The sequence below is a fragment of the Musa acuminata genome, unplaced genomic scaffold (assembly GCF_036884655.1).
Source record: "Musa acuminata AAA Group cultivar baxijiao unplaced genomic scaffold, Cavendish_Baxijiao_AAA HiC_scaffold_1089, whole genome shotgun sequence".
Lineage (NCBI taxonomy): Eukaryota > Viridiplantae > Streptophyta > Magnoliopsida > Zingiberales > Musaceae > Musa > Musa acuminata.
Window position 1 is genome coordinate 1 of NW_027021303.1, and position 20,664 is coordinate 20,664.

The following is a 20,664-nucleotide window of genomic DNA, read 5'->3' on the forward strand; positions in this document are numbered from 1 at the left end:
AAACCTTATCGGAAGGCCTGCGTCAGGGAGAATGAAACTTGGAGCGCATCCATGTACCTGGGAAAAGCTTGATGCGTGTTGAAACAACTTGCTAGCTGATCTAAGACATCAAAGGATCCCAAAAGAATTTGAAACCACCTCCGTGTGTTTTAGATATATGTGCTGCCGGGATGAGCATTAGTTGTACATGCTCTTCTTTTTGGTCCAATATATTTAAAAGCTCCTCTTCATCCTTGTAATGGTCAGTCATTGACGGGGACCTTTAAGATAAATGGGATAGCCTAAAAGGATCGGCCTCCAGACTTTGAGATCAAATACAACTTATAATTCTTAGAATTTGAAGTTTTTATTGTAATTTTTCATCATTTTTATTGAGATGTATTGTTCGATCATGTCCAACTTAGTGACCCATGGTTTCTCCAAGGTCACCTGCTCAAGATGTGTTGTTTGATCAATCCCTTTGAAACCTGTTTCGCAGAAACCTATCCTTTCACTGCCAACCTTGCCTCCTCCCCCTGTAGTCTGGGTTGCTGCCAATGTAGCTGTTGCCGATGACACTAAAAAGACCTCTCTTGCTCATTTGCCCTCCCCTTTTCCACCTTCTCTCTCTCCTGCTCTCTAAGTTGGATAGTGGAAATCTTGTTGTTAGTAGAACCATTTTAATTTGATTGTCCTCTGCATATGTGGAAAGTATCTTTACACTCATGTTAAGTTTTATTTCACCTCTTATTTTTGTATCACAACCATGCTTTCTAGATTTTTATCTGTGATTTCATATTCTCCATCAGTCAGGCTTTCCATTTCCATTGGCATTCATTGGTTATTCGAGCATGAATTGCTGTTGAACATCACAGAGTTGATCTCTGTTGTTGCACATGTGCGTGCCCCATGCATCCGAGTAACAAGCCTAATGGTTTTTCACTCTTTAGTTTAGAGACTACCTTTTTTCTTTATCTTTATGAAATTAAGAAATGTTCACAACTAAACCTCCCTTTGGTGTTGGAAAGTTAAATTTTCCTCTGTGGATATTGGACACTGAACCTTTAATGTGGCATCATGAAATTGCGTAGTCATGGTGGTATGCTCATTTGTAGTGATTTGGATAGTTCTTTTGATCTAATTATTTCAGGAAGCCATTTTACTTTCTCACTCTCGTAATCTTGTAAAATTTTGCTCGTAGCAGTTACCTAATCCACTGTCTGATTTGGTCGTTCATGTGTGTGTACTTGCAGAGATAAAACATAAGCAGGATAGAGAATTTAACATGGATGAACCTACCATGGAGGAAAAGCTTTCAAGCTTAGGCATGCTTAATGATGAGAGATTAGATACCAGAGCTATACCAGAGCCAGCTGTCACTGTTGAGCTCCCAAGGGCAGATTCATTGCATATTTTGTTGAGGCAAGCCCTACATGCTGAAGATCAGGCATTACTATTGGACTGTTTATATACAAGGGATGAAAAGGTTTGTTTTATTTTGTTTTCATTATTACCTGTTCATTTAGTAGCCACTCACCTTCTGCTGATCATTTGTGTAGTCAACAGCATATCAGCATTTTTGTAGTCTAAACCTGGGTTTTCAAACTTTATGCTATCTTAACTGTCAAATTTTGATAAGCTGTGTCGGATGGTGGAAAGTCCTGAATTTGGTCTTTTTGAGTTGTAAAAGATAGAAGTGATGTTGGACTCAACTCAGAATTTGAATTGTTGAAGGATTTTCTCTTGACTTCTCTGTGTACTTTTAGAATAGGTTTTCCTCCGAGTTCTACACAACCATTCTTATTCTACTAGTCTTGATATCCTTGGGTTGAGAATGTCTAGATGTGTTTTTAACATCAAGGTATCATAACACTGTCCCCATTTTATTGACATATATACCACCATCAGTTTCTTGAATACACCCATTTTCTTCTGATTTGGTCTTATGGTTTTCTCAATATGGTACCTACTTGCAGGTTATTGCAAAGTCAATAGCGCTCCTGAATCCAGCTAATGTTGTCAAGCTTCTGAAATGCCTTCTATTCATGGCCGAGTCAAGGTAGATTTGTTATTCCTTAAAGATTGTTGTCTCCAAATATTGATACAGTTGTCCAACTGAGATCTTGTGCTGTTAGATTCTAACTAAAATCATTAATCGACCAACTGATACAACATTTTTTCTCTAGCACCAAACCAACTGACATATTCGACTAAGAAGAAATACGTAATGTGAAATGGAAGAGGTTAAGTGGGTTTTTTGAAATATTATATTTCACTTGTATTTTCTTTCATCTTTTGATATGGTCTAAAAGACTCAGCAGTTGAACTTTTTCATTTCTTGCACCATCCGAGGATATGTCCTGACTTTTGTCAACATACTTTAGGATCTCTCAGCATCTTTGTGAAAAAATTTGATGAGGCATTGGATGTTGCTGTCAAGTCTTTTCTTGGTAATTAAATGGACCTAAGTTTTGTCTTATTACTACTACCTCGTTTTACATTTTGCACGTCACTTGGGAAAATTGGAATCGATAGAACTTGCTATCCTAGCTTTTTTTGTAGAAGGCACATCTGATACCATATTCCATAAGAGGTTAAAAAAATTCAAATCATTATAAAAGATGTTCACTTAATCTCTCTTTCCCTTTCAATGGTTCTCACCTATATGATACTTTTCTGCTAATAGGCACAAAGGCTCACAGAATGGTTTTTCGTATAAAACTTCTCTAGATGATTATTAAGTTGTCAATCTTTTTCGATAGCGCATACTACATCTAAAACTTATTGATTTTTAATGTTTTCTTTAGTGGATTCGATACTGGTGGGTAGAATGAATGGAATTTCTGAAAGATTCTGGCTTGTGTTTGTCTGGCATTATGAAATGCGTACTTCCCTTAATCTTGCTTTGTCTCCTGTCACAGGGGTGCTGTATTGGTTTGTGCACTTCCGTGGATAAGAATCTTGCTTTGCCAACAAGCAAGCAGTATAATGTCACAGGAATCATCCATCCGCATTCTCAATTCTTTATACCAGGTAATCATGAATTCTTTACTACCTCATCCAGTACACGAGATTATAATGTTATAGCTCTTGACCCTCTTCCGGCTATCCAAGACTGAGATTAGATAGGTAGGTTTTCCGGTTACTACCTCTAGTCACTTCCAGACCAACTCTTAAATGAAAATTCTATGGTGTCAGATCTGATCATAGCCTTTTCATCAGCTTAATCTTCTCTCTGCAGTAGGGTTTTGCCTGTTGTGATGGTGGGCATTGGCATTCTGACACTGAGCTCCATCTAAAACAGCTGAAAAATACTTGTGCTAGTTTAATGTGCATTATTTTTTCTTTTTTTGCATGTGCAATTACTGATTATGTTACTCTTACAGCTAATTGATTCAAGGATTTCAACATTTGGAGCAGCTTTGCAGCTATCATCCTGTTTAGATCACCTGTTTCCTAGGGTAAGTTGTTTGGTTTTCCAGCTAAGGTATTGTAATTGGCCCGAATAAAATTCACAATTCCAATAACAGATTGCTGATGAAGCTGATGATGGAGGGGCAGACCAACCCATTATATATGAGAACAGTGATAGTGAAGAATCTGAAGACGCAATGGAGACTGATGAAGGCAGTGAAGGACTCAGCGATGTCACTGATGCTCATGGTTCTGATTTGAGTGATGTCATGAGTGATGATGATGGTGGCCATTAGGGAGTGAAGTCTATAGTTTCATGCATAGTCAACCCAACTCGTCATCTTTTTCACTTATGGCCTAACTTGAGATAGACTGAAAGCTTTAGTGGCAAATGCAGGGGGGTGAAACAAAATCCTGTTTGTTCCCACAGCCCAACATGCAAGACTTCAAATCTGTCGGTCTGCTGAAAATTCGCCCGTTTAGATCGATGCCGAGAAACTTTGAGGAAGCCGCTTTATTAAAGCTTGTCGCCTACAGCAAGATTATAATCATAAAAATTTGCTACATGTTTGTCCAAACAAGTAGCGGCCTGTAACTTGATTCTTCACTAGTCTTTATGTAAACTTTATTGGCAATCTAATACGTTGAATGGGTTGAAATGTTGGAGAATTCACGTTTTGCTCTAAATATGGCCCAGTATCGATGATAGATTTCTCAGAAAGGCAGGCTACTTGTGGGAATAATATGTCGAGTATTCTTCTTTTTCTTCATGACTTGTCATGCCTGAACATAGCACTGCATGACCATTGGTAGATAACCTCCATTCTCTGTTGACACCTGCATCTCTCTCTCTCCCACCAAAGCCATTGCCTCCGATTAATGTCTTTTCATCTGCCAAACACCCGCGACGATCTTTTTTATATTGAACTTTACATTACGTCGAACTTTTGTACATAACAATCAGAAGGTCCTAACGGCGTCAGCAAAATTTATTAGCTTGCAGTTTCACGTTGAAACTCTGATCATCTAATCAGAGATCTACGTAGCACAAGCATATGGAAACCACAGCAATACGAAAAGCGTAGGATAACTCTGCCCTCTACCACACAATGCAACCAAACTATTCATTCATAGGAAGACAGATAAATAGGGAAACAAATCTATCACAATACAAACGCAGCTCTCACAGCACAGCACAGGCACTACGGACACGTCGTCGCGAAAAAGTACCGGAGCGCATACATATACTATTGAGATGCACTTCCATCGACGCCTCGATGCGATCACAACACAAACACAGCATCTCCGGAGTCAAGCGCGAGACCCATCGAGCTGCAGCCTCGCGGTGATCCACTTGCAGACGGCATCCATTTCCTCCGGAATCGTATAATGCTCGAGTCTGCATTGTTCCGAGTCGCTGCTATCTGAGTAAAGCAAGATAGTTGGCCTAAGGTCGAGAAACTGCAGCAGAAACATACCCATTGTAGGCTTCAAACGTGAGATTTCGAAACCCCGACATCCTTAACGTCTCCGCAGACCTTTCTCCCTGTTTATAGGGAACCACTCCATCCCCTGCCATAACCAGCGCAAGAACAAAACAGAGAAGCTCAACGCTCCTTGGATCAAATCAAAAATCCAACAATCTCGACGAGCTAAATGCTACGTACGGTACCTGTTCCATGACACAGCAAAAGTGGCAAGGAGGCAGCTCGCCTTGCAGCTTCCTGTGAGCTTTCCACCTTGGTCTTCAAGCTCCTGGATGAAAGAACGACCAAGTACTCTTATGCCTCCGATTCACGCACAGCAATAATAAAGAAGAAATAGATCCAAGGATTGCGTTGACTCGCGATGGAACCGACCTGGAACAGGGAAGCCAGCCGCTGAGACCAACGACTGCACTGAGGTTTATGGGATATCGGCCTCCATTTCCGTATCTTCCATGTGCGAAGCAAGAAGCAGAATACAAGGCAGTCGCGGCACCCATACTGAACCCACCGATTCCAAGTTTTACTGCACCGATCGGAGGGAGGGAGGAATCAATCCCAGTCGAGTCAGTATACTTAACCAGCAGTACAACGATGCTAACATCAAAAGCTATACCATCAGCTGGCTCAGACGACAAAAGATTTGCGATATGTGCTGCTGAAGCTTCCAATCCATCGGCGTCATCAGGACCATCCTGTGAAGGGTCCGCAATGTCGAACCCTGCGTGGAACACAACAGAGGAGGTCATATAAGATCAGTCAAGACGGAGTGATGGTAAGCAGATCATCGAGAGTTACATGCTGCGCATGGAAATCCACCAAAAAGAGACACAGGTCGGGTAGGAGCAGTAGGACATATCCACTTGATCTGCAATGCCACATGTTCATGCTCGAATTAGCTATTTCTCACACAAGTGCCAAATTACTAGTAAGCAAGTGAGGTAAATACATTAAAAACCCAACAAGGATAACCTCTTACGTTTGGCAGAGGAAGGGTTTCCAGGAGCTGGTACCAGCTGAACAAGAGCAGAAGAAGAAGGTGAATTCATGCGTACCACCGAATTGTTGTTTGCATAAGAACTGCATTAAGAACTATGAGGACGATGGCTTAACATCGACACTCGGTTGCAATACTAGCAGATGAATTGTTATTCCACCGAATCTATGAGCACGATGGCCTGACAAGAATACTTTAGCCATGAAACAGAGCGTTACCTTCAAGACGACAACGTCGATCGAAAAGCAGCACCATCCCAAAGAATCACAATGATTAATTACAGCGATCAGCATCCTATACTACTTCTGACTCACGACTGTCATAAACCCCAAATAAGAGAGAGAGAGAGAGAGAGAGGGACGGTGGATTTGTTTTATTAGGTCGACGAGGGCTAAAGAAATGATGTTGGAATTTTGCATGGATTCGACGGGGGCTAAAGAAAGATTTATTCCCCACACCCGCTAATAGTGGATTGACATTCTCCACTCATGATTCGATTATAAGAATACAAAGACGATATAGGTAAAACAATACTAAAAATATGTAAAGGAAAAGTGTAAGCAGAAAAATCATGATATATTTTTATTATATAAGAAATTTTAATATTAAATTTTAAAATTAAATAATAATAAATTTAAATTTATGATACGTACCTTTTATATGATGTTTAGAATATCTAAGCACACAATTGTTAAATCTGAAATTTATAGTAAAATAGATGAGAACTAGATTTGTATTCTCTTTTTTTTTTTTAATATTCACACGACCGTTAAATAATTGAATTAGAACAAAAGGGATATGAAAGAAGATTTATAATCTCTCATTCACTAAGGAGAGATTAAAGAAGATCTGTAATCCCTCGATAATATCACATATCCACTTATCTACATATTCGCATATTTAATTTTTGTGTATATAATCCCTAAAAAGGTCTTATCTTATTATAAGTGAGAGCAGAATAGCTAGAAAAAGCAATTAAGAGTATCCCTCAAATTAAGGTCATAATCTTATAATAATTGGACTTTTTTCTATTGGTCGATAACCGTGATTAGAATCTAATTAGATCCATAATATATTTTATCTAATTAGATAGGATCACATAATCTAATATTCTCCCAATTAGTCTATTAATTGATAAGATACAAAAAGATTCAAAATTAAAAATAAATAAAATATTTTTTTTAAAAAATAATTTTACTTAATTGGATTCTAAATTTTAAAAATTAATTATACGTGTGAGAATTAAAAAAAAACAAGCTAATAAGTTCAATAAATATAATAATACTATATTAATTATGACTAGTAATACAAGTTATTACGGTTATATGTCATCAATGTTATACTTCTTTCTATGTACCAGAACACAATTGACACTTCCTAATATAGTCTAAACGATAATTTATTTTATTAAAACAATCATATCATCAAATTCAACTATAATATATATACATAAATATGAATAAAATAATAAAAATAAATAACTTTAAGTAGATAAGCGATAATGCCAATTATAATATCTACTCAAGCATGCATCATCATATCTTTTATGGGTTACTCACAAACTCAATCATAAGAACATGTTCCTTCAAACACATTAGACGGTAAATCTTAAGTGAATTTAGCAGTCAATATAGAAGAACTCAAGTTATTAATTAATATTAGTTATTTCTAGACTTATTTCTATAAATATCAAGTCTTTATACCATTAAAGCTACAATAATACTTATCATTCTTAGATAAGAAACTACTACGATATATCATAAAGTACCTTCAGCGACTTGATAATTGAGTTTGATCATACCAAATCCTGAGATAAAATTTCATAATTATAAAAATTGATTAGTGACCTCAAAGTATATCATAAAATTAATTTTTTTATTAATAATATAATAATATATTATTTTATTGATTAATGTGTTATGATACATCATAGATATTGTTATATTCATATGCTTGTTCAATGGGCTAAATTACCGATTGAAGATACCACTTGGAAGTCTTACAAAGTATTGTAGGAGAAATTTTTAAAATTTATTGTCGCTTAGCCTCGAGGACAAGACTATATTGGAGAGGTAGGAGTCATTAATTTTAGAGATTTGATATTAATCTTTATTTTTCTATTTATTTTATCCTAATTATGGCTGGACTCCTTTAATGTAGCCAATTAAGGATTGTTATTTTTATTTATTTCCTTTGCTAGAAATCCTAGTCTTAGCTGATTAGGGATTAAATAATTATATATATATATATATATATATATATATATATATATATATTCTTAGATAAAACCGTAGAGTTTTATTAACACATTACATTAATTAAATATATATAGTTATATCTTAAAAGATTATATAGTTATATCCTCAAGATTCATCAAATAAAGTCTTTAGATCACTTTCGTTTAAAGATATTTTCTTATAATGATAAATAATTTATTTTTTTTAAATTTTTATATTAAAATGAATCTTTATTATTGGTAACATATGTTAAAGCATTATAATCAATTTACTAAGTCTTACAAAAAGATTTATGTATTGATTTGAAACATACAAAGGTCAAATTTATACAATTCTATTTTAAACGAAACCTTATAGTTTTTCTTCGTATAATCTTTCTTTCTGCAGAAATAGTTCTTTACTATGAAGAATTTTTTTTATAAATTTATATAATATTTATAAACTCAGATAATTTATGCTTCAAATTTCTTATATTGTTAACCACTCTTGAGTAGTACTCAAAATATTATGAGTTTTTCCTACTTTAATCTTAGTTCTTTCTAAAAACATATACTAGTCAACTTATTAAAGTTTAACTGACTCTTAATTTTATTATAATAAATTTTAAATGAGTCAAACTAAAAAGAAACATATGCAAAAATAAATTTTATGAGAAAGAACTCAACACTCATGCTTAATATTCTTAAATCTATAGCTTTGTTAGCCATATTGAAAATATAAATTTGAATTTCTCTGAATTTTAATCGATTATTTCATTAATATGTCAACTAATGAATTATTAATAAATTTAACATAATTATTAAAAATATTTTAACACATTATTTATAGATTTTAACGAAGTCTAAATATCATTAGCAATTATCATGACCGAGTCTTTTATAGTTTTTCCAATTAGTCATCTAAATTATTTGTTTCACGTCATTTTCAAAAGTAAATTGTATTTGCTCAAACCATTTATAATCCAAAAAATATATAGATATTTATAAGAATACAATGAAGTGCTATTATAATAAAATAATATTTTAAAATGTTTATATAATGTTAAACTATTCATCCAAAATTATTTATAGAGGATTAATACCATTCTCGTTGAATAATATTGCTATCAAAGATATCTAAAAAAACCATGATATGATATTATTATGTAAAAAATTTTAATGTCAAAAATTGAAATAAATTAATAACTGTTCTAAATTTATGATGCATACCTTTTAAATAAAACTTTCATCGTAATTAAAATCTAATCATATTCATAATATATTTTATTTAATTAGACACATTCATATAATCTAAGAACTGAATCAAATCATCAAATCAAATCATGTTCTATATGCCTGCGTCCCCTAAGTACCTTCTAATTTGTATTAGATGCGGCCAAAAGGAGAGCTGCGGCACGTACCTTGCGCCATTGTCTCCTAAACCGTGAAGCCAGACGATGGTGGCCCGATGTCTGCCCTTCGGCCAGGCAACGTAAGTCCTCCCGTAGTCGACATGCCTCCTGGTCGCACTCCTCGAACCTGCATTCGATTTGCATGCGTTATGCACGTGGAAGAGAACACGGACGAGGCTGTGGAGCGAGACAAAGCATAGGGGACGAAGGCTAACCGGAGGCGTACGAGCTGCCGCCGCGGTACATTTGGATCACCGTCCTGTGCGGGGAGCGCTGGTGATGTTGCATGCAACAGGCTCGCCTGCGGTGAAGAAGAACCACTCCATTGACCCGTATTTATAGCAACTACTGGTGGCTAGTGGAATGGTAGAGGAAACCAGGAATCCGCATCCCACCACAGGGCGGCTCACGGCTACGGAGCTGTTCTTTTGGAAAGGCCTATAGATCGGCGTAGAAAGAGGGACAAGCAGCACCCAAGTGGGAAAGGTAGAACGAGCATAGCAGAAAAGGCACTGAAGCTTTCTTTCTTGCAAGCAGAGAATCTCTAGACGGGCAGACCATCGGCTCTCTCGCACGAGCCAATACGATACGAACTCGGGACGGAGAAAAGGAAGTAGTAATGCTGCGGATTTGCTCGTGAGAATCAATGCTTCTGAGACGAAGTGGAGGGGTGAATCAGTAGTAGCAGCAGCAGCAGCAGCCCCAGCATAATATCTTCTCGTATAAGATAACCCATAGATAGAGTCGCCCTTCCATTGCTCGTGTTTCCTACAAGAGTAGTATCCAAGGATTATCTTATCATCGCGTCGCAAACACTTGTCTCGAGATAAAACGATCGTGAGAAAAGTTCTCATTTTGGGAATTTTTTTTTCTAGCAAAGGATCTTCACTTTTAGAGTTCCTTTTTAATCGAACGTTTAGAGAACCTCCAATCAAAACAGGGGTGCAGAAGTCAAACCATGGTTCGGCTGCTAGTGTTGAGCAATTTATGCTGGGCTCGGAATATGTTCCTCCTCTGTCTCTTCTGTATTAATTTCCTTGCGTGAAAGGTAGAATCCATGTCTTGTCTTGGAAGATGAGGGAAAAGGAAGCTGCAGCAGCTTCTCTGCGTGAGCTACCGACCACTGTGCAGTAGGCTTTATGTACTACCATGGAAATGACCGATGCTCTGTTTAGGGTGTGAGCGATGCGCAAGCCATCCGCCGGGCTTCCGTTGGCTACTGACGCAACAAAAGAGCGAGAGATGCCCCCATCCAGAAGCAGCATCTTATCAGAATACCGATGGGTTCTCCATTATGTTAACCCGACCAGACCAAGACGATTAATGCTACTGGTGATCGGGTGCCCTAATTCACGTTTATATATAACAGTTCAGATATCTCCTGTTATATATAACTGTTCAGATATCTGCTGTCATAAGTAATTACGTGACGTAAATTATCTAATTATTGGGATTAACAAATATTTTAAGATTTTTAAAATCAATATCTTTATAATCTTAAATTTCAGGATTATACTTGATAAAGACATTTTTTGTTCAAGACACGTCACAGCCGATACCATACGTCAGATCAGAATCCGTACCAAAACGTTGCTCAGCACGTCTCGTCCCGGGAATCCCGAGACGACGTAGCCTCCAAGACACGACAAGTCAGAATCCGTACCAAGACACTATTTGACACGTCCACCACGAACCCACGTACAACTGACTGACATCTGGCCCAAGGGAGAAAAAATAATTCCACTCACAACTGACTTGCTCGTCGGAGGGGTCAAAGTCGGGAATCACCCAACGAAAACCTTTTTTATAGAAAAGCGATCACCCCCGAACCACGAGCACCTCAACCCGAAAATCGTCATCCAGTGAACGAGAGCGAGCTATCACCTATCCCGGGAACGGAGAGACGCACCTTGATGCAAACGGTGCTCGAACCAAGTATATATATATATATATATATATATATATATATATATATATATATATATATATATATATATATATATATAGGTGAAGACTTCGTTCTGTGCACCGATCTCAAAGATGTCAATCTTATTAACAACACGAATATTAAATAATGATGCACGCAAATCAAACATTAGGAGAAGCGTTTCGTACGCATAAACATGAGATTGTAATCCGCCAGCACAATTGACACTGGCCATTTCAGCAATCAAAGAAATGGATCGCTTAGCACGAGACTAATCAATCTGCTCCACATCAAATGTAAGATTGTTGAATTCATCAATCGAATTCATCAATCAAGTTCAAAAGCGGCTGGTTAAAATAACTCAAAATGATTCAAGACAAGGACTGCTCACAGCATAAAGGTTTTTGAGTAGGATCTTCTAGTCAAATTAATAAATCATCATCGTCATCAGGAAGAGGTTGGGCAGCAGCTGCAGCCAACTCCGCTTCATGTCTGGAACAAACAAATAGCAAGTTAGATGGATGATCCATGTTATCATATACATTCAATAGCTTCATTGTCAAGTGGCATAAGGAAGAGATGGACACAGTGGGGACTTGAACTTGCTATGAATACCTAAGTGCTGAAAATTGGCTTAGATGTTAAAGGCAGTTCTCGGTGATAAGGTGACAGAGTTAACGGCATTGGATATGGGTCATGATATGCATACATTAATAAGATTGATGATTAGGTAAAAAAAGACAAACAGTAATCATATACTACACAAGGATAAGGTCATTTGACTATATGTAAGATATGGTATAAAATAGATCTTAACAATTTTTAGGCAATTATATATGCAATTTAAAGTTACGACAACTACAAAGCATTTTAGAATGCTCAATACAAATTGTACTCAGATAAACAATTTAATGACAGAAATTCATCTCATCGTTGATCAAAAGTACAACATGCATTAAAATGGTCATCTCGGTAAGTGCCTCTTTCAGATATGTGAACGAATATATGTGACTGACTCATATCCAGAAAGTGACAACCAGTAACAAATCCGATAAACATGTAATTAAGATTTCAAAAAGTGATTTGAGTCATAATAAAATAATCAACTGCACTTACTGTTGCTGTGCGGCAAGGTCAATCTGGACTTCTGGAGGCGCAAGAGCAGGTGATTCGACAAAGTGAAGGTTTTGGTCCCTGCAAATGAATTTGTCATCAGTTTTACCTTATAGAGATATCTCAATGTAATCCTTACATCATAATAACATGCATTTACCCAGCAAGTTTTCTAGCAAGATAAAGGAAGGGCTTCTCAAAGTTGTAATTGCTCTTTGCCGAAATCTCATAATATTGAAGGTTCTTCTTCCTGTGGAATGTAACTTGCTTTGCTTTAACCTGCCTGTTCTTCACATCAACCTTGTTTCCACAGAGAACAATAGGAATATTCTCACAGACCCTGGTTTTTGAGACAAATAGGATAGTTACACATTTTAAATTGTAAGTGACGAGAATTTTGTGCTCATTTAGTTCAAAGTGTCTTGTCAAAAGACCTGCATAGATCCCGGTGCCATGTCGGGACATTTTTGTATGTTAACCTGGCGGTGACATCGAACATGATAATAGCACATTGACCATGAATGCTGTCGACAAATGAATTGTAGCAGTCAAATAAAGACAAAAATAATCCATGCAATAACAATTACTGCAAATCATTAATGTGACTAATCATATTGGCAGCCAAAAGGTGACGACACAGTTTCCATAGCAACCTTGCCACACCACAATACATCATCTTAAATGAGAGGACACAGTTTCCATAATCCAAAAACTTACTAGTCAGACACCCATAAAATATTGCATCACAACATTTTCTGCTCTATCTCATTGGTTATTCACATTGTAGCTTGTATTACAACATATTTAGTTCTATTTGACCACTTATGATCCTTAGCATTATGATCAATTCCCATAACAAATTCAAAACATTCATATTTCCAATGCATCTACTAATCTGGATTGCACAAGAGCAATAATGTAAGAGATCTCAAATAATTTTGCAATCACGTCCAAATAAACAAGACCAAGTGCCGCATTTTAAGTTGTTACAATGTAACATCTATGTAGTTTCAAATGTAATTAGCCTTCTTCTCATGCAAAAATTCTCTTCTTATTCTTGACTATTTATAGACGAAGACACAGGGTAACTTGAATGCCCAACTATTGCCTTCTCAAAATCATGGTACCTATTCATTAATCTTTAAAGTTCTACATTAACAATTTATTTTTCCTCCATCTGAAATAGATTATAGAAGAAAGGAGTCCACAAAAAGTTGAAGAAAATGATGTTTCTCCAAAACACACATTATAACTATCTAGCACAAATAACTGAGTTTCCAAATAGTCAGATAAGCAACAGATAAGTCTTTGTATCAGCTAATGAACCTGAATTGGGTACAATGTGGGCTAAGTTAACAGATTAGGAAGTAATTTAGCATTCAAAGTGGGCTAACTAATAAAAGAAATACCATAAGATCTGTCATTTAGAAAATAGAAACAGCAACAGGTGCAATACATCTATTGACTAGAAAGCACATCCGTGAACACATTACGATCAAACTAAAAATAGAAGGGCCCACGACATACTAGTATCCATCCCTGAGACCACCAAATTTCTCTTGGCCAGCTGTGTCCCAGCAATAGAATCTGATCTTCCCACAGTTTGTAAAGAAATCCAACGGATGGACCTCAACACCAATGGTAGCTAAAAAAATCCAAGACAATTTTATACATAATCAGCAACCAAAACAAATAAGAAATGTCTGAAGATTTGCCATGATACTCACGCTCATACTTCTTCTCGAATTCACCAGTAAGATGCCTCTTCACAAAGGTAGTTTTCCCTGTGCACAGCATAAGCAAAGCATAGGATTAAGTGCAAAAGCAGAGATATAAGAATTAATTTCTTCTTTCAGAAAGATGCAAGATTTTAAGATCACTGTTAAGGGAAGCGAAGACTATGAATCAAAAAGAACGTTTATTTGTTGCATTACTATAACAAATGGGAGAGATAGATTCCTGCCAATTCTCAAGTCCCAGTTTATAATCTGATCAATGTTATGCACAGTGATTAACTAATAGCGAATACCAAAAAATACATCAAATTTAACAGGCATTGATAACAACAGGATTAACAATAAATTCCAGCCACGTCGCTCGAAAAAGACAAAAAAAAATCAGGAATTTCATGCATAAAAATATTTAAAAAAAGAACACGCCAAATTTGTTCCGATATGTCTATGCGATTGATTAAAGCAGAAAGACCATCAGTTCTAGCAATGAGAATAAGTACAAAGAAACTCATTTGTGCTCAATAAATCAAAAGTCAAAGGGTTAAATATATAAAAGGAGACAAAGAACAGGAAATTGCACCAGTTCCTCCATCACCAACGAGAACGAGTTTAAAGCTGGGGTAATCGACAGTTTGCTGGTTCGGCAATGCCTGAAAATGATAGCAGAGATCAGAAAGGCAAACATATACCCCACAGGTCTCCAGCTAATAGAAGAATAACAGAGGAAACGGATCTGAAACCCACCATAAGAACACTTCTAAAAGGGGAAGTACGAGAACGAAAGCGAAATGTGGAGAACGGACGTATATAAATTTCAACAGCGACGCCAAACCCTAAACGGTTCACAGATTTCCGTTTCCCACCCCATTCGGCTTCATTTGAACGCGACTCTCTCGGCCGTCAGATTCTTTGATCGCGCCGCTTTGATGAAAAAGTATTTAATCGGAGCGACACACGTCCGCCTCTTCTTGTCTTCTCTTTCCTTTTCCACGGAACGTGCGTTTACCTCGATGATTTCAAAAAATGGGTCACATGTGATCACGGCGGTTGCGGTCGAACACGAATCTTAACTCGTTCTCAATGTACAGATCTTAACTTGTTTCCAGGGCGAGTTACCGAACTGTTCTGCGTTGGATGTGATCCACGTTAGCCGATTTTTGAGATTCACGAATAACTTGATTCACTGACATACGATTCGTGCTTGAGGCCATTGTTTCTGAAGGGGAGGGTTTCGGATCCTCTTTTGTACGTTCGGTGTGATCCGCGTCCGCGGTTCTTCGAGATTCACGAAAGAGTAAATAACTTATTGACGGATTTAAGATTCGTGCCAGAACCAAGCGCGCTCTCCCATCACGGAAGGTTCTTCGTTCCCCTGTGCCCTGCAGTGGCTGAGACAGCTCCCGGTGGACCCCATAAGAGCCCCCGATTAAACAGATCTGGATATCGACGGCGATACGTGGCTTACAGCCGAGCGGCGGCGTAGACAGGCGGAGGCGAGGAGACGGTCCCCGCTGAGCCACTCCTTCCCTTCCTCCTAATCTCTCACGCTTCGCCAGCGGCGGCGGACGATCTCACGGCCTATTGTAACACCTACCGGGGCTCTTTTCTTGAATTCTCATTGTATCAACCCACCAGCTGTCAATTCACACGGAAGCAGCATCTTTATAAACGTATGGTTTTTTGGCTTCTGATGATCCATCAAAAGTCGATACAGTTTGAATAAACAATTTCTCTACGATGCGTAGGAAATGAATACGCTTTATCACCCAGTGAGGTCAACCGCTCAGTTTGACATCTTTGGGCTTTGGCTGGCTGTAGTCCGAGGAGAGGCAAATCTAGAAGTCGCAGCAGTTCGTGGCGACAATTTTACTTGTTCGAGAGCACGGCACTGAATCTCGGATGGATAGTCCCTCACGCAGGCGATCCGCGGCCCTGTCCCGGTTGCCCACTTGAAAGATAGCTGCTTCCCCAGCTGACAGGACGTCAGCCCTTTCTTTGAGTTGATCCTTCGAAGGATCAGCTCCGACGGTATGGATGTTTCTTCCTCCTTTTGTTGTAAGGCGTCAGAGAAGTCTCGTTCGCATCCTTCAGGTTTTTCTTCCTCCGAACTGATACTCTTTGACTCTCTCGGGTTATTTGTCTCCTCGCCTGCTTCTTCTTCGGTGTCCCTGAGGACTCCCTTGCGCTGCAGGTCGTCATTCGAAGAGCCGGTTCTTGCATCGTTGCTTATCTCTCCAGTAGATGCATGAGACAATTGTTCTTCAGGTTGAGGGTCGATGGTGATGTCATCAGGCAAGTTTATGTCGGAATAGCTGCTTCTGTGACCTCTCCAGGGCAAATCATCGCCTTCGGTGGGACTTCTCTGTAGAAATGCGAAAAGATGTGGTTCCAAGGTATCATACTGGAATCTTAAAAGGGAACAATCTCACTGTGATCGACGAGTGATGTGCTCACCCTAACATCAGTTAGATCGATGCCGATTTCTTGAAGAAAGCTCATGAACTCCTTGAAATTCTCTTCTGTGGGTTGGTAGTGCCCACTGTGAGGCCACAAGGCCTGCCAAATGCTATGAAATGAGCATACTCGTAGACAGATATGACTTCAACAAAGTTCAAATCGTCCTACCGAATCATCTTCGTACCTTAAGAACCCCATTCTCCACTACTAATCTTCCTGCAGCAGACGTAGCTCCTCCAGCGAGAAAACTAGAATGCTGAAATGTGCCTCTTTTCTTCTGCAGTAGCGAATAGATGATACATTAGGCTGTTCAAAAAGACAGCAAAATTTAATCTTTTGGTATAGTCTGGAAGGATGAGGATGTTTACCTGACCAACGTATAGATTCTTTGATGTGCTTAAAACAAAGATCCACTTTGAATCTTTGGGAACCTCAGAAGTGTGCAGAAGTACACTGCTCGGCTTGTAAATGAACTTCCCATCCTTGACTACAACTTCATAAGCCTCTCTTTCTCTCTGAAATGTATCACAAGATTTTGTTTCATATGCTACATTCCGTATAAATTTCATGGAAGAAGCATTTATAGTGCTTACGGGTCCAAGATACTTTATGCACTGCTGCTGAAGCTTTAATCTCGTGCACTTTGATTCAAGATCTGTCTCCTTTCCTTCTCCCACGTCAAGCCTGACGAGTCAGAAATGGTGACTTCTCGATGAGCTATTATTAGAAGCCATCAAGAAAACGGGACTCTGCAAACGTACCAGTAGAAGAAGGGCTGCCTGCTTTCACTGTGGAGCCAATAGTCATAGTAGAAATGGAGATTGTGACCATAGCGATGTCGAGGATCAATCTGTTGATTGCCAATAAACCGACAAATATGACAAATAGAGATTGGAGAGAGATATGAATCTTGGATCTACCAGACTTACCGCTTCTAGCCAATGTTGCAAGGCAAGTTTTTGAGCTTTTTGGTCCTTTGATAACCCCTTGCCAACCTGCAAATCAAGCATGGATGAATGCTCGACATCACACGATCGGAAGACAGTCACGGCATTGGTAGTTTGATTGCAGAGAGAAGCAATTTACCTTGGCAGCTCTGGTTCTTGCTCTCGACCATCGAGAAACAGCTGATTCTTGTTTCTCAATGTCGAAAAACGACACAGAACTCAGCTTGAGCAGTGCAAAGTCTATCAATTTCCACCTAGTTAAAGCAAGTAGGGAAAAGGAAAACATATTAGTTGTCTGAGCTAAAAGAAGATCAGATACGTATGCTATATGTCATACCATTGCTGCTCTACGATGACAGCACAATCTGCAAGCTGCCTTCTTGTACGAAAGCTTTTGTAGACTTTCTGCAACTTCACAGCAGCTTCATGCTTCGGCCTGTCCTTCAAAACAGTAAACCTTGAAACTGCAGGCTCATTTGAACTTTTCGAGTTGTCGTCTTCGGTGGTAGGATTCACTAGCGAGATCGTCGTTTCAAAGTGGTAAGGGCGCATCTGCCTTGTGTTGTTGAAGCTCAGGGATCCTTTGACTACTAACTTGCCCGGCTGCAGAGTTTTGACCGTGGAAGGATTGGCATCTCGACCCTTGAAGCTCAAAGACCTCTGGGCTGGCCTCACATTGTCATTGAGAATTGCTTTTGAGCTTTCATCCTTGGCATCATCATCAACTTCTGGGAACGAAAATGATATTGGCATGTCGAGTTGGAACAGAGTAATTACCTATCAATTTTCTTCCTGCAAAGCAATGATTGAAAGACACATCCGGTCAAGATCACCGTAGATCGATGAAAGTTCAAACTAATTTCAACAAAGAATGAGTCAAATAAGTAGATGTACATGAGTGAAGCTCCTGTAGATCAATGAAGTCACAAGAGAAAAGACATCTCCTTCATTTATAATTAGACTTAGAAACTCCACTTAAGAAAATGAGCGGAAGAACCGAATCAATAAAAACATCAGCTTGCAATCGGTAAATCTCAGATCCAAAAGATAAGGATTTGGATTCAGGAACAAGAGAAACGATGAAGGAGTACAAGTCCTGCTAAAAACAAAAAAATTACTTGAAACAACAGAACATGTACGGCAACCACACCTTTGCCTCTTCTGCCTGCGGGAAGCCCACAAAAGCTTGGTATATATACATATAGAGAGAGAGAGAGAGAGAGAGAACCAAGAACACAGAGCGATGGAATTTGAGGTGACATGCTTATATAGGCAAGGGAGGTGACGGTGGGATGACCTGGAAGAAATCCATAGCTCCAGTCACATGTACCAAGAATCCAACCGTGGTGGACGCACTTGTTTTGTTTGTTTCGAGGACGGAGAAAAGCTGATGACTTTTTCTAAGGTTGACTCTTCTCACTCTACTTTTTTGACTCGATCTCGAGTAAGGGAGGAGGGCGAACGATCGCAACATGCATGGATATTTTGAGGCAATTCATATGAATTATTTAGCCCGCAGTTTGCTTGAGGTAGTTTTCCTCCCCAAAATATTGTGTCTCACCGTCATGAATTCAAACATCTAAGGGGGCACTAAGTCAACCGCGGCTGAAACCGTTGTCCTGATATGATATGACACCTCCGAGCCAACTCGCCTGCTCAGCCATTTACGTGTCTCTCTGACCCGCTTCGCACATTGTTTAGGCACGCACGAGACAGAGGGAGCTCAATAAAAATGGAGGCATCAACTGCACCACCGTCACGTCCAACTGTCCTCCCACACCGCATGGCCCAGTGTTGGAGCATAAGACGGCCATGCGACCGACACGAAGGAAGGTGGCTCTCACCTTCGCCGTGGAACTCAAAGCGCGGGAGATGGGGCGTCCATGGACGTAGATAAAAGCGTGTGTGCCGGCTTGTCGGACGTCCATTGGACGAAGGCAGAACATAAGATACACCACCAGCATTTATCAATTGTATGATGTCGCTTTTCCGTCGAAGACGTCTGTATCATATGGTCTCCGGCATCGACCGATCCGAGCTGGTCTTCCTTTTGTTTATTGGGACAGTGAGTTCTCGGCGAGAGAAGTACACAGCGTTCGTGTATCGGTGCTCAAGTCGATGAAACTCCGCTGCATGCGACGGTGTATCCTCTTCGAATCAGCCAATCGCCTGCATCAGAGCGTCTTGCGCGATTCCGATCATATGAGACGAACTGGTTGTGCTAACAGGAAGCATCGTGGGATGAAGGATCATAAACATTTGTACGATTTAAGATTTTTATTCCAAATAAATCAGATAATTAGCCTAATATTGTCCACAAAATATTTTTGTGGACAATAGAGTAATAAAAATGATAATAATAATAATAATTAGTATTATTATTATTATCGAGCTTATTTTTGGATGGGTAGAATAATCTTAACGACTTTAGATAAAGTTAAAAAGATGTTATGAAGTATTATTTCAAACTTTAATAACATACCTATGTCTCCAAATATTTAGATCCCTAGTGGCTCATCTTTTGATGAATTTAAACAGTAGCTAAAATTGCAATCATGCTAACGATCAAAAGATGAAGATCAACCTAACAAGTAAATATATTTAAATTACATATAAATGCTCGAACTTCTATAATTTATATATTTTTGATAATATATCAGGATGACATGTATTTTTTCTGTCAAATGTTTTTATCATCACCCCGGTCTTATGGGCTAATTGACTTATCAACTTCGTTTGATCTAAACAACTGATCAAAATGCTTAAGCTGAAATTGACGTAGTACACTCATCATGCTTGCTCCAGTAAGTTGGTGTTACAGTTTTGCTCCATTAATAGCTATGCAAATCGAATATTCACTTGTAATGATAAATATCTACGCATGTTCTAATTATTTTGACCATCATATATAAAACAAATAAAAATAATAAAAAAATTATATTTCTTTCACATACTACGATAAAAATAAATAATCATTTTGAATGAC

The 20,664-nt window shown here is 38.4% G+C and overlaps 4 protein-coding genes across 4 annotated transcripts; 1 reads left to right on the forward strand and 3 right to left on the reverse strand.

Annotated features, from left to right (window-relative positions):
• The first annotated feature begins 167 nt into the window (after window positions 1-167).
• Window positions 168-4,066, forward strand: LOC135666390 (uncharacterized). Its single transcript, XM_065177950.1, has 5 exons — window positions 168-1,465; window positions 1,956-2,038; window positions 2,901-3,012; window positions 3,366-3,440; window positions 3,510-4,066. The coding sequence occupies exons 1-5, from the start codon at window positions 1,265-1,267 to the stop codon at window positions 3,687-3,689; spliced, it is 651 nt and encodes a 216-aa protein (XP_065034022.1). The 5' UTR covers window positions 168-1,264; the 3' UTR covers window positions 3,690-4,066.
• Window positions 4,067-4,585: 519 nt separating this feature from the next.
• Window positions 4,586-9,923, reverse strand: LOC135666389 (uncharacterized). The gene is made up of 9 exons (XM_065177949.1): window positions 9,717-9,923; window positions 9,511-9,628; window positions 5,857-5,893; window positions 5,676-5,745; window positions 5,494-5,598; window positions 5,253-5,403; window positions 5,066-5,148; window positions 4,872-4,965; window positions 4,586-4,792 (listed from the first exon to the last, which is right to left on the reverse strand). Exons 1-9 carry the CDS (start codon window positions 9,787-9,789, stop codon window positions 4,705-4,707), a joined length of 819 nt encoding a protein of 272 aa, XP_065034021.1. The 5' UTR covers window positions 9,790-9,923; the 3' UTR covers window positions 4,586-4,704.
• A 1,645-nt stretch (window positions 9,924-11,568) lies between these two features.
• Window positions 11,569-15,165, reverse strand: LOC135666394 (GTP-binding nuclear protein Ran-3-like). The gene is made up of 8 exons (XM_065177954.1): window positions 15,019-15,165; window positions 14,855-14,924; window positions 14,269-14,325; window positions 14,069-14,186; window positions 12,976-13,065; window positions 12,702-12,881; window positions 12,545-12,622; window positions 11,569-11,920 (listed from the first exon to the last, which is right to left on the reverse strand). The coding sequence occupies exons 1-8, from the start codon at window positions 15,019-15,021 to the stop codon at window positions 11,851-11,853; spliced, it is 666 nt and encodes a 221-aa protein (XP_065034026.1). The 5' UTR covers window positions 15,022-15,165; the 3' UTR covers window positions 11,569-11,850.
• Window positions 15,166-15,496: 331 nt separating this feature from the next.
• LOC135666391 (IQ domain-containing protein IQM2-like) lies at window positions 15,497-18,460 on the reverse strand. The gene is made up of 9 exons (XM_065177951.1): window positions 18,016-18,460; window positions 17,818-17,932; window positions 17,661-17,726; window positions 17,493-17,581; window positions 17,325-17,415; window positions 17,100-17,246; window positions 16,916-17,008; window positions 16,729-16,830; window positions 15,497-16,636 (listed from the first exon to the last, which is right to left on the reverse strand). The coding sequence occupies exons 1-9, from the start codon at window positions 18,429-18,431 to the stop codon at window positions 16,058-16,060; spliced, it is 1,698 nt and encodes a 565-aa protein (XP_065034023.1). The 5' UTR covers window positions 18,432-18,460; the 3' UTR covers window positions 15,497-16,057.
• Between the last annotated feature and the right edge of the window lie 2,204 nt (window positions 18,461-20,664).